At 39.7% G+C, this 16,156-nt stretch overlaps 2 protein-coding genes across 2 annotated transcripts; one reads left to right on the forward strand and one right to left on the reverse strand.

Moving 5' to 3' along the window:
- Positions 1-2,037: 2,037 nt before the first annotated feature.
- Positions 2,038-8,314, reverse strand: ints5 (integrator complex subunit 5). Its single transcript, XM_042493894.1, has 3 exons — positions 8,039-8,314; positions 5,193-7,169; positions 2,038-3,166 (listed from the first exon to the last, which is right to left on the reverse strand). The coding sequence occupies exons 1-3, from the start codon at positions 8,312-8,314 to the stop codon at positions 2,447-2,449; spliced, it is 2,973 nt and encodes a 990-aa protein (XP_042349828.1). The 3' UTR covers positions 2,038-2,446.
- Positions 8,315-11,086: 2,772 nt separating this feature from the next.
- Positions 11,087-15,461, forward strand: LOC121947982 (phospholipase A and acyltransferase 3-like). Its single transcript, XM_042493198.1, has 5 exons — positions 11,087-11,177; positions 11,911-11,974; positions 12,954-13,062; positions 13,251-13,519; positions 14,635-15,461. The coding sequence occupies exons 2-5, from the start codon at positions 11,960-11,962 to the stop codon at positions 14,755-14,757; spliced, it is 516 nt and encodes a 171-aa protein (XP_042349132.1). The 5' UTR covers positions 11,087-11,177; positions 11,911-11,959; the 3' UTR covers positions 14,758-15,461.
- The last annotated feature ends 695 nt before the right edge of the window (positions 15,462-16,156 follow it).

The raw sequence follows: 16,156 nt of genomic DNA on the forward strand, positions 1-16,156 counted from the left end.
CAAACACAAGCAAACAAAAAACCAAACACAACTTTGTGAATATGTAGGGTCATGTAGCAACATTTATCTCCCTATGAATTACTTCCTCGTTTTTTTCTTTAAATTGTGTCAAATATTTACAACAAATATCTTACATTATAGATTAAGGTCTACCATATCACATAAACATGATAATGGACATTTAATATACTTTTATTTATATTTTAGTATTATTATTACTGTTTTGTCATACTTTGAGTATCCAAGTATATGCCAAGTAAATTAGTGTTTTATGAGAAGTGGTACTACCCTTGAATGGGTACTCAGTAGTGTTGATGATGGACATGAAAAGACCAAAAAATATGATAAGTATGTGAACATCTCTGCGTTATATGTTGTATGTATTATCTTTATGTTGAATAAATAAAAAATTTTTTTTATGTTTTGATATATGTGCTCTACTTTATCATGTCCCCAGTGCAAAGTAATCGACTTCTACAAGACTTATAAGCCATAAAAAGCTAAAATGGTTAAAATATTCTTTAATTATTTAGCAGTTGCTATTAAAATCTCTCTGTTCATATATGGGGCTCCCACACATTTTCATGGACAAAATTTAAAAACCTTTCCATGACTTTTCAAGGAACCATAATAAAAAAAAAATTAAATCTTGCCCCACTTGCCCAGAGTTTCAAAGATATCAGATTAAAACATGAGGGGAGAGACGAAATAAAGGGAGAGACCAAAGAAACATATGTGATATATGTCATATATGTAAACGTCACACATCGACACACATTAAAGACACGCTACAGCTAGAGAAAAATGTTGGGAAGTTATCCACAGATAACTAACAATTAATTTAATTACAAACAACATAGTTCCATGATTTCTCCAAAACATTCAATGATTTTTACTAATTCCACAACTTTTCCAGGCCTGGAAAATGTGATGTGAAATTCCATGACTTTACCAGGTTTTCCATGACTGTGGGTCATGTATATATATTAGGAAGGACTAACTAACATTTATGTGTTTGTTACACTCTTACATTTTCACCCTTATAAACTTAATTATAACAACAGTTGGTCCAATGAAAAGAAGGGGAAATATATTTTATATAGTTGTTAAAATCCAATTAATCTGTAGAAGATTAGCTGACTAAATCTGGATCATTCACACAGCTACAGCTAGCATAGCTGAAAATTCTTCACCCTGTTGGTGTACAGACAATTATGAACCAGTCTACCCCTGGAGAACCAATGTTTCCCTGTCACCGTCCTTATATAATGCAAAACTGTCTGAAAAATCCATCTTTTTTTATGAGTTATGAGGCTGAAATGTTGCTGCATAACAGAAATAACCCTGTAATGATTACATTTTGATTATATAAATTAGCTGTTCCCAACCCGAGGATCCTCCCTGGTAAATCTGACTCAAGATGGTAAAAAAAGACATCCATCACAGTAAGGATCCGTACTATTAACCTGACTTTGGCCTATATTTTTTGCACTCTTCTCGTAACTGCTGCACAGCAATTTTCCTCCAGAAAAGTAAAGTTTTAGTGTATTTAAAGGGGTAACAACAAAAAAAAAAAAGGTTGTGAGACGAGATGTAGATTCAATTCTATGGTAACTTTAAAGGGGTGGTGTTGAATAATGTTATAAAATCATATTTTGTCCTCCGCAGATACAACCTGGGTGTCAGGACCCCCAAAAGGGATCACAAGATGATTACTGGGGCAAAGAGAACAAACTAAACTCTGCTACACAGAGATTTTTTTTTTCATAATTTCTCTAATGTTTGTTTTCATCTTGGGAAATATGCTGTAGTTTTATCGCCAAATGTTATTCAAATTAATCAGTTTCTACAAAGAAAAAATCACTTCCCTGCATTTAGACGGTTTGTGGAAACCACTGGCCTCACACATTTCCAGGATATAAAGAAATGATAGTATGGCTTTGCGGTAACCACTGATAAAACATTTCAGCATTAACAAAGATGCTCAATTCAAAACCCATTCTAAGACCAAATGATTTATTTTGTAAAGTGGTTGAAACAACAGTTTTGGGTGGATAACAAAACACAAGGCAGTGTGTGTGTTAGACATCTGAAAATGATACAAAAACATCTATACATTACCAACGTTGTATTTTCCAGCTAAAATGACACATTAAGGCTGTATGTTGTGTGGAGCAAATTCTGTATTAACATCATATACATGTGTGCCATTTCTCGTCTCCTTGTCTCTCATAGAAACAAATCAGATCTAAAAATATGGTACAAAAGGTACACACACACACACACACACACACACACATGCACACAGCTATACTTGAAACTGAAGTACAGTGGCAGTAACTCTGCAGTCCGATCTTGGAGCAATGTAACACAGTTTTCCAACTATTTAACAGTCTCTATGTATCCTTTTGCCACCTGCTCTGCACAGTTTGATCTCCACTGCCTTTTAGAGCTGGAAACGCCAGCACAGGTGTCCCAATCTGTCAATGTTTTTATGTAGAACGCTGTGAATCGGTGCCACGTATCGCGCCACGTCACCGTCACGTGAGAAATCTCTGCAGAACAGCCCTTTTTCCGAGCTAAACACAAACTTCTGGGGCAAGGGCCCGTTGCCTCTGACATACTCCCACACGGCCAGGAGCAGCAGCCTCACTTCAAAGGGAGTGAGGTGGGGGAATGCTTCATGGACGTTGGCCAGCACGGGCGGCAGGAGTTGACCCTCTCCCATGCAGGACACCAGGAGACAGGAAGCCTGGAGGTGCCACGGGGAGTCTGTGGACAACGCCTCGCGGGACGCCTCCCAGTGGGCCAGCAGAGTGGCCAGGAGACCTCTGAGCACGGCTGAGCAGTAGCAGAGAGCCGGACGTCCAGCCGCCACCACCTGAAGCAGAGGGAAGAGCACCGGGTGGGCCTCAAAGCAACGGCGAATGTGGATGTCTCGCTCCACCGTGGTGCGGGCGTGCTCCTCCGGGGGCCAGGACAGCTCACCGTTGGCCACATCTGGACAGACGTTTTCAACTAATGTAACTGCAACAACCTTGGCTGCCTCGGCGTTGATGGGCAACGGCTCATCAGGGTCAGATGGTGGTCGGGAGCCGTTGATTGAGCCGTTGAGACCGGAGGAGCTGCAACACTGGACCACGACAGCCAGCAGAGTCTGGATGTTCTGCAGAGAGAAGAGAAAGACAGTGATGCATTTTTTAGTCTTTTTTGCAGCAGCACATCAAACACAAACTACATATAATAACGTTTATTACACAAATTCTACTACATTTAATCACTTTCAGATGTAGAATAGATAATATATTTGCAATGTGTGAAATATTCAGAATTTACTTGTGTAACTACTTTCACTCAGTAAGACTTTCTTCATAGTTTCCTGTCAAATGTTTATGTGGAAAATGTGGTTTCGGAAATGTGCATACATGACCTATTTATTATGTAAAACCCACTTCCTTTATTACTATATAGCATTGACTCTTCTGCTGTAAGATTATCTAATCGACATTTTGCTGAAAACTGTGCTAGACTATATCCCTTTTTACAATGTCTATTTATTTAAGGAAGAATACCGCACCATTATGCCGCCTTGCCAATCTGTATAAAAGGTACAATCGTGAAATGGGATGGCAGAGTCGTTTTGCGTTTAAGCCAGCACAGGAGGCAGCAACAGTGCTGAAACAAAGGGGACAGCCAGCAGGGCGTATGTAACTTTTTGATGACGTGTTGTGTGTTGGAGATTTTAAAAGCAGCTGTAAGTAGTTAGTGGCTAACTCAAAGAAAAACAGTGGCAAAATAGTCTGATAATTGAGAAAACAATGAGGTCTGGAAGCCGAGATCAGCCACCACATAACAGAGAGGATAAATGATTCTTATTGCTATGTGATGCCATTGTTATTGTCAGGGCTCCCACACTTTTTCACGGACAAAATTTTTTTTAAAGACCTATAATAATAATTTAAAAAAAGAAAAATTCTTGCCCCACTCGCCCTCTGTTTTTCAAACATATCAGATTCAAACTCTATTCAAACATAACTTCAGCTCGCTGAAGGAGAGATGAAGGGAGAGAAGGAACATGGGGAGAAAATGAAGAAACTTGTGTGATGGTCAACAAAACTTTGCCACATGTGACACATATAAGAGAGCTACGTTATGTCGTGAGCCACAGAAAATACATTTGCTTTTACATTACATGGAAGGTTATCTACAGAAAATTAGTGTAACATTTTCATTACACAAAATTTCATGACTTTTCCAAAACTTTGAATGATTGTTATTAATTCCATGACTTCTCCAGGCTTGGAAAATGTGATTGTGAAATTTCATTACTAGTGGGTTGCTGCCAACGCATATGTCTTATGTCACACTAGAGGCCAACGCTGTTGTGTTACATGTCATGCCATCACTTTTGATTCCGTGATGCCAGCATTCTGTCTAAAAATCAAGGCATGTTGCCACCATTGTCTGGCTCTGTGTAAAAATGCAAAGGCAACATAGAGAAGGGACTTTGTAGCGGCCCCATAGTGCGATCTCAGTATAAAAAAGGCAAGGGGAAAACCATTTCACTAATATGTATATAGTGTCGACTGCCAGAGTTACTGCAGCTTAAAGCAAATTAGATTTAAGACTTTTTTTAATGCCACTCAGAAGTTGAGACCAATTTTCTAATAACCAAAATTGAAGACGGACAATTTTATACTGCCCAAATGTTAATTGTAACATGTAACATCATATTTTTTTCATCCAGTGAAAAAGTTAGATTATCTTCATCAAATGTTGAATAAAACAACACTTTTTAGAGAGGAACACGTGGGAGGCAATGAACATATAATATTATCATAAAAGTATCTATTTGGTTTACCTGCATGTGAGAATCTACTGCTTGGATTCTCATCACGACGAGTTTAAGAAGAGGAATTTATTAAATAATTTCCCAAAAGTTGATGTTTCCAATTATTTTTGAGATATTACAATGCAATGTCAAAAAAATCATTAAATTCTACTTACCATGTCTTAATATTTAAGAGACATTCTAATAGCAAATAAAGCCTACTTTTTAGATTAATTAATTAAATTCCTTTTAAGACTTTTCAACAACCTGCAGAGCCCTGAACTAATCTGCTGTTAGTTTACTGATTCTACATTTTGCCTGAAACTGTGCTAAACTATATTTCTCAAATTGTACAACTCACCTGCATGACCCCCGATGGGTCAGGCAGCTGTGCCTCAGAGCGGGCCTTTAGCCCCTTGCCAATCACTCCGGCATGAAACACCGACCACACGCTGCCAGAAAAGTTGACGGTGGTACCGAACCGACAGTTGATATCCAGCAAAGAGGCCCCGATGTCTGGAGACACAGACGGTGAAGGCAAAGGGGCGCCAGACATGTCTGCGATCTGCCCTCCAAACAGGCCAGCGTTGCCTTTATGTAGCGCTCCCTCAACCAGCTGCTGAAGCACCGCTTTGAGGGTGAGCGGAGAATACGCTGCGAACCGGGACAGGAGGAGGACAGAGCAGTTCACCGCCTCGGCTGCCTGTCCCCCGTCTCTCCCCACCTTCCCTGTTTCTCCTCTTCTCCTCAGCGCCAGAAAGAAATGAGTGACGGCAGCACGGGAGAGCAGGAGCAGGTGTGCTGGGGAGGAGGTGCGAGGGAGTGGGCTACAGGATAGGAGGCGCACTGCAGCATGAGACACAGCCGGGTCACCGTGGAGGAGGAGCGGGCCAAAATCATGCAGGTGTCCCGAGACCGCCGAGCCCACCTGGATCGCCATGGAGGACTGAACACCTGCTGCACCTCTTCTCTCCTCATCCTGACTCTGGATGGCTGCGGCCAGGTTCAGCAACAGCTGCCGCAGCTGCCGGGGCCCCAGAGTGTGTGTGTGGATCTGGGCCACACAGCGAGCTACAGCGGCAGGAATGAGTCCCGCCATGCAAGAGGAGAGCGTGGTGTGGAGCTGCCAGGCCAGAGCCAGCTCCTCTGGGTTGTGGGCCTGTGTGAGCAGCTGGCAGAGGGCCTCAGTGGCCACGTTGGGGCCCCCATACACTGACAGGAGACACAGCAACTGGTGCAGCCAGAGGTGACGCTTCCTTTCCAGTCGCAGCGTCTCGGCACAGAGCTCTCCGACGTGAGACTGCAGCTCTTCCAAGAAGGGGATGACCCTTTGGGGCTGAAAGGACGGCGAGTGATGGGGGTTCACTTCAGCTCCGTCGGAGCGGTTGAAGACCAGTTTGTGGAGATGCAGCAGCAGCATCTGGAGGAGGCGATCGCAACCTTCTCTGACTCCTTCGTGAGGGGAGGGAGTAGGGCCGGAGATGATGACTGAGGCCGGGGTCGCCGTGTCTGCCAGGAAACGGAGGACTCGCGACCCTCCTGAAGGGCTCTGGCTGATGAGGTGGACGGCCAGCCCCAGCATGTTGTCCAGCTCCTCTCTGGGGAGGCCCTGCAGCAACACCTGCAGCTGAAGCAGCACGGGAGGGCGCAGCAGCTCCACCAGCTCCGCAGACACCGCACCAAACAGGTTGGGGGACATTGCAGCCAGCTGCAGCAGAAACGGTACTGCAGCACGGCGGAGCTGAGGGGAACTCTCCCAGGATGTTGAAGATGAGGTGGGAGAAAGCGGACTCGACGGACTCAGGCTCTCCTGAAACATCCTGAGAAGCTCCTTCCTGATGCTGTCTGAGTGGTGCGCTGCAAGGTGTCCAAGGATTCCCACCACCGAGCCAATCTTTGGCACTCTGCTGCCTTTGTCCACGCCCATCACCATTAACCCTTGATCCTTGGCGCCATGAGAGCAGAAGTCTTTGAGTCCGCACGCCAGGACTCGACTGATGATAGTACCCGGGAAGGCAGAGCCGATGTGAGCCACCACCCAGTCAAAATGCGGAGAGTGCTGAACTGACGTGTCCAACAGCGCATCCACACACGCGTCGGGGCACCAGGCCAGCATGGCGGCCAAACACTGAGAGTAGGCCTCCATGAGGGAGCGGGTGGCGGCACAGGACATCCACAGCTGGAGCAGCTCGTTGAGGCTGGAGGCGTGAGGGGCCACCCTGCGGCCAGCGTGTTTGCTGCTCAGCTGCCCCAACAGGTCCACAGCCCAGGTGGACACCAGAGGCGCCCAGGCCCGAGGGTTGAGACGGATGAACTCTGACAGCACGCCATGGACCTCCTAAAGGAACAGAACCAGAAATAACTAAAACCGCGCTCTGAGGGAATTTCGACGTCTGGATCTGTTACTCTTGTGACACGGCCTTTAACCCTTTGAAACCTGAGCAAATTAGCATGATTTTTTCAAAAACATGGAAAGAAGGCAACAAGCAATAAATGAAGAAATGACCCAAAAGTTATTTAAAAGTGGGAGTGCCCAGTAGCTCAGTTGGTGGAGCGGGCGCCCCATGTACAGAGGCTATGTCCTCACTGCAGCGGCTGCAAGTCCAATTCCAGCCTTGGCCCTTTGCTGCATGTCATCCCCTGTCTCCCCCTTTCATGCTTAACCTGTCCTATTAACTAAAGGCAAAAGCTAAAAAAAAATCATTAAAAAAATGAAAGAAATGCAAGAAAACTACATGAAAATGAGTCTAAAAATAAATAATAATAAATAAAAAAGACATAAAGTGTAGAAACAACAATAACAACGAGGAAATGCCCTAAAAAACATGCTTTAAAATGTTTAATAATTCTGTAACTTTTTAGTTAGTTTTGTTTTTTAGTTCTATATAATTTTAAATATGTAAATATGATAACTAGAGATACAGATTTTTTTCCCCCTACACATTTAAAAAAATAATACATTTCCATATCTATTAATTTCTTGTAATCTGTGGAAGATTTCTTACAAGTTGCTTATTGTCTATTCCCCAACATATTTTTGAAGAAATTTCCCCAATTTACTCAAGTTTCATAGGTTTGAACACCTGTGATAGGCATTTGAAAACAGCACAAGAAAAGTCCCTTTACCTTTAAATATCTTCATCGCTTCATGATTTTCACGATATGGTTCCAGTTTTATAACAAGTCCTATGTGTGTGTCCTTCTCACCTGTATGATGTCCTCCAGGTTGGAGCTGGAGCCGGCGTCACTCTCCGTCTCCAGGTTGTGCAGGAAGGCGGAGACGTGCTCATCATAAACGCCCCTGAGATGCTCCAGCACTGCCCCCCGACAGGCCGGGACCGAGCGCAGCAGACGCACAGCACAGCGGGCGTGTTCCCGGACACTGAGCTTCCGGCCCTGAACCGTGTCAACGCCGCTGATGAAGGACTTGATCTCCTGGGAGAGTTCCTGAGCGCTGCAGGAGAGGAGTGGACACAATGACATGAGCGGCAGAATGGAAAGTTCAGCATAAACAAGCAGAAAATTACAGAAGAAAGAGGTGTGTCGCTGTATATGTATGAAGGGACGTTTCTTTCAGACCCAAAAGATCTATTTACATTACCAAGAACATAAAAGAGAACAATATATTTTAGGGCTGAAACTAACAATTCATTTTATGATAGAATAACCTTGTGATTTACCAGTCACTGTAACTCTAACACATTAAAAAAAAAAAATTCTCAACTTGCTCAGTCCAAACTAGGCCTCTTGATTAATCAATAAGTTGTCTGATTAATAAAATGTCAGAAAATAGTTTCATTTGTTAATCAACATTTTCCCAAAGCCCAATATTATGTCTTTAAGTGTTTTTTTAATCCACAACCAAAGATATTCAGTTTACTGTCATAGAGAAGTAAAGAAACCAGAAATTATTAATATTTTAGAAGCTGGAATCAGAATATGTGGAGACTTAAAAAAGAAAACTTAAACAGATTAATAGCTTATAAATTTAGTAAGAAAAAAATATTCAACAATTAATCAATTGATTGTTACAGCCTTAGCCTAAACAGATATCGTTAAGATGTTTTCATATTTAATTTACTATCACATAAGACAAACACAGGAAATCTCATACTTAAGAAGGTGACCTATAACAAAACAAATAACTCATAAATTATCAAAAAAGTTACAAATTATTTTTCCTTCAGTTAACTAAGTTATTAGTCAATTTATCAACTACAAAACATTTATAATAGAAATAATAATAATAGTTTGTTTTCTTGCTTTTGCTTATTTTTTCTTGTTTGTTTTTAATTGTTTGTTTCTCATTCTGCTTTGCCTTTAACTTTGGTTTATATTTTATTATTATTACAGGTTTGTCATATTTGTATATTTTTGCAGTCTTTTTCTTGGACTAAACGGAAAGGTGGGAGTTAAATGCTGAGTAAGTGACTGCATTGTGGGAAATGGTATTACTATTGATTAGCTAGTATTGTTGAAGATGGACATGAAAAGACCAAAATATGATAAGTATGTGAATTCATGAACATCCTCTGTCCTACATGTTGTATGTGTTGTCTTTATATTGAATAAATAGAAAAGTTTAAAAAAGGAAAAACAATAATCCTCAGGTGCACTGCAGACATAAAATATATTCCACTGAAATCTTGTATAAAATAAAAAATACAGGAAAACGAATACAAGCTTTAATACAACTGACATAATATCAACATTTTTATGTTGTTTTTGACAAATAACCAGCGTAAAATGACAAATGAAACAGCTTTTTTCATTTTTAAACCTTAAGCAGAATTACACTGAAAATCTCAAAGTAACTTCCCAAAGCTCTTTTGTTATCACAGTAATTCCAGCACGACACTGAAAATCTCAAAGTAACGTTTCCCAACAGCTCTTTTGTTATCACAGTAACTTCCAGCACGAGCTCAGTTAGTTAACACAATACGAGGAATTTGTTCTGGTGGGTTGGTGCAACATAAATATAGAAAAAGAAAAGAAAACAGATAAAATAGAAGATACAAATATAAAATATAAAATATAAAAAGTACGAGTCTAGCAGTGCAAAACAAAACAAGTAACACAAGTAACAGTGTAACAGTGCAAGAAACAGAACCATGGAATTAAAGTGTTATATACAAGAATGGTTGGAGTGCAAGATATATATTGATATTTACATTGAAATTCACATTTATACGTTGGTTTGGTTTTTTGAAAGAAATAAAGCTCATTTTGCCAGGTTTCAAGGGGTTAATCCAGGTGTTGGCGCCCTTGATTTTATCTTTATTTAATATTTATTATTCTATCAGCAGGGTTTTTTTTAAATATTCGCGAACAGAAATGTTCTAATTCACTATTTAAGGTTTCATCTTTTCTCCTACAGAACTGAATTTTCCACTTAAATATCCTGGTTTATTAAATAAAGTAATAATGCCCTCACAGCGTTTCTACTAAACTCATTCTACTAAAAATGTTTCCCAATTAGTCACCTTTGTACACTATGGCATACTTAAAGAGCTTAAGGTTATTCTTTAACCACTGTGATTATACTGTTAGTCTAGGGAACAAAAGGTCAACAGAGCAGGATTGTTTTAATAAATACTCTATGTTATGCCACATTAGAGACATGAGTGCATCATAACCACCATTAACTGGCAACCTTTTACATTTGACATGGTGATGTCGTCATTCTGCAGAGAGATAGTCATGACATACTGGGATTTTGTGACACATAATTAAAGGTCACTGGACCAGTGTGAGGGATTTGCATCAGCTTTTTTAATTTTATTATCTCCAAAATATTCTCAGTTGTCACTAAAGTACACCTGGCTAAAACTAACTCAGCTTAATATACAGTAACTCCTACCTACATGAAGTTTACAGTAGTTTTTGTTTAGAAACTGTTATAGAGCGGTGTTGATTTAACAGTACCCAAGCTGCACCATAGGTTTCTACTCGAGAAGTGCACAAGACTATGAGAGAATCAACCAAGAGCTGTCTAAGGTAGGGAACAGTACTGCCTTAACAAGGCCTCTGCCAACATTTTACAATTATTATTATTATTATTATTATCATCACAATTTAAATGACTAATATAATAATAATAATTTCATTTCCAGTCTTATTATCGATTCATTTATTTTTAGCTAAAACTACGTCATAGGTCTGTGTTAGATGAAGGTCCCTTTTGACGTTTGGGTGACGCTTTTATTCTGAAGGTCACGTGCTGCGGATCCACAGATCATAGATCAGCTGATCGCTCGCAGCTGAGCTCCGGTGTCGGTGTCTCTGGTGTCGGTGTCTCTGGTGTCGCTTTTCGCATTAAAACTTGCCGTGGGCGTCGCATTAAAAGGTAAGAGGACGATCTGTTTATAGCTCAGAGGCCGAGGCTGCGTGTTGTGCTGACGCTGCAGTATTTTTTGAGGTGACGTTAGCTAAAAACCAGCAGCTGTTGGAGGCGCTGAGATGATGTAAACAAAGACCAGTTCAAGCTAACCACTAGCTTTGGACTATCTTGATGTTTCGCTTTCTGTTTCCGGTCTTACAAATGTGTCTTTAATTCTATGTGGACGATAATTGCAGTATTAGTCTAATACTCAGCACTTATTAGGTACACCCAGTTAAAATTATTGCAGTATAATACAGCAGCCCTGAAATAAATCCTACCAGCATGAAGGTTTTAATGATGTGATTTTAAAGAGATGTTTACTGAACTAGTATTTAAAGTTAGTAAATAAATGTAGTGGAGTAAAAAGTGCAATATATGCCACCAAAATGTAATGGGGTAAAGGTATAAAGTAACGTGTAATTTAAATACCCAAGTAAAGAAAATGTACCTTAAAATTCTTCTCAGGTATTGAGTAAATGTACTTATTGTTTTTTTTCCACCACTGTATTGTATATAATGTATTCTTAAAATGTGCTGTGTTAGACTTGCAAACAGGCAAAAACATATAGATACATTATGACCAAAGGGAAAGTGAATTATTTTTACCTTTCTTTTCCTTTAATGTTTAATTTTGCTCTCTCAGAATCTCATGTTATGTGCTAATATTTGGTTATTTTAAGATGATTTGTTCCTGCAGGTGCTCAAAGTCAAACCAGTCCAGGGTTACAGACAAAAGAAACACTGACATGGCCCCGACACTGGTGAGAAAATATCACTTTACCAGAATATAGAAAATGAGTAAATGCTGTAAATTTGGCTGATTGTTATCTTTCCATTTCAATTCTGTTTTTTTGTGTGTGTGTGTCACCTTTTAATTATTATTTTTACATACATTTGTACATAAATAATCCTGTAACCATGGGAACAGTTGCAACATGTTGAAAAACACATTAAATTTTGTTTAATAACTTTTGTTTTTTTCTCTCAGGAGTGGTATAATAATTGTGCAATAATATATTATATGTTTACACAATATCACAGTTATTGTGTTTTGTTTGTGGGGAATCCCTCTGTTAGTATCCCTCTTCCTCACTTTTCCCAAAGTGAAAACAAATAGAGTAAAGTTTCTACTTTTAGATGATTTATTCGGTGTATAATAAACAATAATGGCTTACTTATTTTTTTTTTTTACCAATGTGCAATTACAACAATAATATTATATTTATAAGAAATAATGATAATCACATTATTCTGTTAACTCCAATAATCATTTAACTTAAAATATAAATGTAATCTCATGTCGTAGACAGCAGCTGACAAATGTATATATTTGGGTGAACTATCCTTTTATGTATTGTTTCATGTATGCACAGTGAATTGTGCATGTTAGAAAATTGTGTTGTGTGGAGTATTGTGATATGGCTGCTTAGCTTGAGGACGGTTGCAGCAACTTGTTTCTGATCGGGGGAATGAAATCTGTTGCAACTGTTCCCAGTCTCCCCTAGTTTCTATGTAACAGCTGTTTTTTGTTCTTTTTTTATGTGTCATTATGCAACTTTTATAGTGTGTCTAAAGTGTTCTTCTTTGTATTACTTAATCGTATTTAATGTCAAGTAAGTTTTATTTGCATAGCCAAATACAAGTCTTATCTCATCTTATGTTTGTTTAAACCAGGGAGTTGGTCAGATATGCTGCAGTTGTTGCCAAGTCAAATCTTGTTTCTTTCTGTTGTAATCCAAGTATGATGAGAAACCAGAGGTCGGAGACTTGATTGAGATCTTTCGGGGCTCCTATCAGCACTGGGCTGTGTATGTCGGCGATGGCTTCATTGTTCACTTGGCACCACCCTGTGAGTCCGCCATGCATGCACGCACACACACAAAACGTGCACTGTCGTGTGCAATTTTTCAGACTACAGTGTCAGATTATTTGTGTGGTTGAACTGATCCATAATTCATAAACCACTCACAAAACAGCATTTTTGTTGCATGAACCATGCACCACACAAGTTCTCTCTCCTTCCCTTTCTATTAATAGCTGAGGTCCCGGGGGCCAGCGCCAACAGTATGATGTCTGTCCTGACTGAGAAGGCCATGGTGAAGAAAGAGGAGCTGTGGGATGTGGTGGGAACCAACCAGTGGAAAATCAACAACAGCCTCGACAAGGAGTACAAGCCCCGTCCGGCTCACGTCATTGTGAGGGAGGCCTGTGCGCTGGTGGGCGAGGAGCTGCCGTACTGCGTCTTCAGGGGGAACTGTGAGCACTTTGCAAACGAGCTGCGCTACGGAAAAGCAGAATCCCGGCAGGTCAGTGGACGCATGTTAGTCTTTTATATATGAGACAGTTTTGAAACACAGATGGAAGGCAGGATCGAGTCGGTGGAGTCCGGTTTGTTTAAGTCGGGCATGAGTTAAGTTTACTTGCACATGAAACAAAAAACACGATACAACCCAGTTGTGCCATAAGACTATTTTTAGTATGTGAAAAATGCCACAATGATTGTTCTGATTGGTCTAAAGTTTTGAAATCTGGCATAATTTTAGGCATATCCAATGGAACAAATTTGAAAATTTCAGATCACATGAAAAATTAGACTTTTATCAATAGTCAAAGTCAGGGTTTTTGAAAAATGCCAATATTGTGTCTGTTAAATGTATTACATGTTTTACACTGCATATGTGTACATATCGTTGATACTCAACTTGTTATGAATTCATAGGTACCAAATACTCGATTGTCTTTTAGTTTCTCAGAAACAGCCATTTTTTATGCCTCTGCGTCGACAACTTCTGTGGCCAAACATCGTGTGTTTTCAGGTTGTCTGACCGTCCGTCCCACTCATGGAAATTTCCTCAAATTTGGCACATACGTCCACTTGGACTCAGCAATGAAATTATTAGAATTGGGTGGTCATAGGTCACTGTGACATTACAAAACAATCTTAGCTTGTGTGGACAATTAATTTGCGTATACAAAATAAAAAAAATATCAAGTTTTGGGTCTTTAGGAACTCCATAGAATTAACCAACCAATACTGACCTGTTTTCATAGTGAGGAAAAAATGTATTGATACATCCAAGAAAACCCCTTAAACCTCCTAGACAGCTTAATCCACATTTCGTCTTTTTCTTTTGTCATTTTCACCTCTGTTGGACTATTTGTCAGTGAAGAAGTAGACATACAACAAACGTCCCCAGCTGGAATCGAATGGATAACGTTGCAGTTATGCGATGTGCGCTGTAAGCACTCAGCACTCCATAAACTAAATTTCTGCTTTGCATCAAAAATAAGCTGGAAAATGTCTTAATGTCTGAGTGATAGGCATCGTACAGTTGTGGATAATGTTAATAGAGATTTGAATGTGAAGAAGACTCATTATGTCTCTGCTCAACAACTAAAAGCTGTTTGTTTCCCTCTGCAGGTGCGCAAAGCCGGCGAGACCGTCATGGTGGCGGGTGTGGCTGCGGTGGTGGGTCTGGGTATCATGGCTCTGGCAGGAGCTTTGTTCGGAGGCAGCAAAAAAGAAAACAAGAACACACAGTGATGAGAGTCCCGGGTCGCACGTTCAGGAGCTCAGTTAACAGATCACCAGCAAAGCCTAATGATACTTATCACGGTCGCTCACAGAAAACTAATTAACATCTGAGATTTAGCCAAAAAATGTGATTTCTGTCTTGCCTAATTAACTTTACCTCCATGTGTCCCTCATGCCTTTTTTGGTTTGAATATGAAGCTGGTTGGTTCGGGATCAAGGCTCTGTAGTTTTCAGACTTTATAAAACTTGTAACAACAGCACACTCAAGCACAACAAACGGTTTTTCCACTAATGAAGCTGCCAAGATGAAATGTGTTTTAATATTTTAATATAAAGATTTTGAAGATGAATGTAGATATTTTGGGGATTTTGAGGGATGTGAGAGGTTTGAGGTCTTTTCTATTGATAAAATGCTATGCTGATAGTTGCTTATGGAAAAATATTAGCTACTTAAGTCAAACCAGGGTAAAAATATTTTACATAATCAAAATAAGCTAAATATGATGATGCTGTGGCTTCATCTCACAGAGAAGATCTAACGATAAATGCACTACAGCCTACTGTTTGTAGCGTGAATCATGTGGATTGAACTACAGATTTCTGATGACATTTAATCTCTAATGGATTCTCAAATAGATTTATAACACTTTGTCTTCCTATGACATTTAATTGTTTGTAACTGTTTTGAATAAAGAATAATTTGTGTGATTCTGGATTGTGTCATGGTGTCTCCTCTTATGCAAACGTGTCTGTATTAATGCTTGTAAATTAGATTTTAATTGTGTTTCACTGTCACTTGATGTAGTATTTTATCCAAAGCAATATATATATATATATATATATATATATATACACACACACGGAAAACAAATATTTTATATTATTTTACTTTCGGATAAAGTGTCATGATTAGAGCTGCAACAAAAGGTCAATTAAAGGTCCTGTGTGTTGGATTTAGCAGCATCAACTGGCAGACATGGTATGTATTGTCTATAATTAACTAAAAAATAAGAATCGTTGTGTTTTCATAATGTTAAAATGAGCCGTTTATATCTACAGAGCGGTTCCTCTTCCATGGAGTTTGTCGTGTTGCTTCTACAGTAGCCCAGAACAGACAACCCAAACACAGGCTATAGATAGGGCTGATATCGTTTTGGCATTTTTTTATCAGTCACTGTGGTGCTCCTCCACGCTCTGCATGTGAAAAGTGCAACCACACCGCTGGATGCCACTAAAGTCTATACACTAGACCTGTAATCAGTTAAATGATCGACAAAATTAACCTGCAATGTTTAGCCAATTTATCATTAGTCATTTTTTTAAATCAAAAAAGTCATAAATGTGATATATTTTTAGGTCCTCAAACATAAGAACTTGCTGCTTTCCTTGGTCTCACATTATAGTATAT

This window comes from Plectropomus leopardus, chromosome 9, assembly GCF_008729295.1.
Source record: "Plectropomus leopardus isolate mb chromosome 9, YSFRI_Pleo_2.0, whole genome shotgun sequence".
Taxonomy (NCBI): domain Eukaryota; kingdom Metazoa; phylum Chordata; class Actinopteri; order Perciformes; family Serranidae; genus Plectropomus; species Plectropomus leopardus.

What these genes read in the sequence shown, in the direction of transcription:
- ints5 (XM_042493894.1), bottom strand. Translation starts at nt 8,314, where the DNA reads ATGTCATTGTGTCCACTCCTCTCCTGCAGCGCTCAGGAACTCTCCCAG. An exon ending in ACCTGGAGGACATCATACAG is followed by an intron (nt 7,170 to 8,038) that starts GTGAGAAGGACA and finishes CTGTTCCTTTAG; the next exon opens with GAGGTCCATGGCGTGCTGTC. An exon ending in ACCCATCGGGGGTCATGCAG is followed by an intron (nt 3,167 to 5,192) that starts GTGAGTTGTACA and finishes TTCTCTCTGCAG; the next exon opens with AACATCCAGACTCTGCTGGC.
- LOC121947982 (XM_042493198.1), top strand. An exon ending in TGTTCACTTGGCACCACCCT is followed by an intron (nt 13,063 to 13,250) that starts GTGAGTCCGCCA and finishes TTCTATTAATAG; the next exon opens with CTGAGGTCCCGGGGGCCAGC. An exon ending in GAAAAGCAGAATCCCGGCAG is followed by an intron (nt 13,520 to 14,634) that starts GTCAGTGGACGC and finishes TTCCCTCTGCAG; the next exon opens with GTGCGCAAAGCCGGCGAGAC.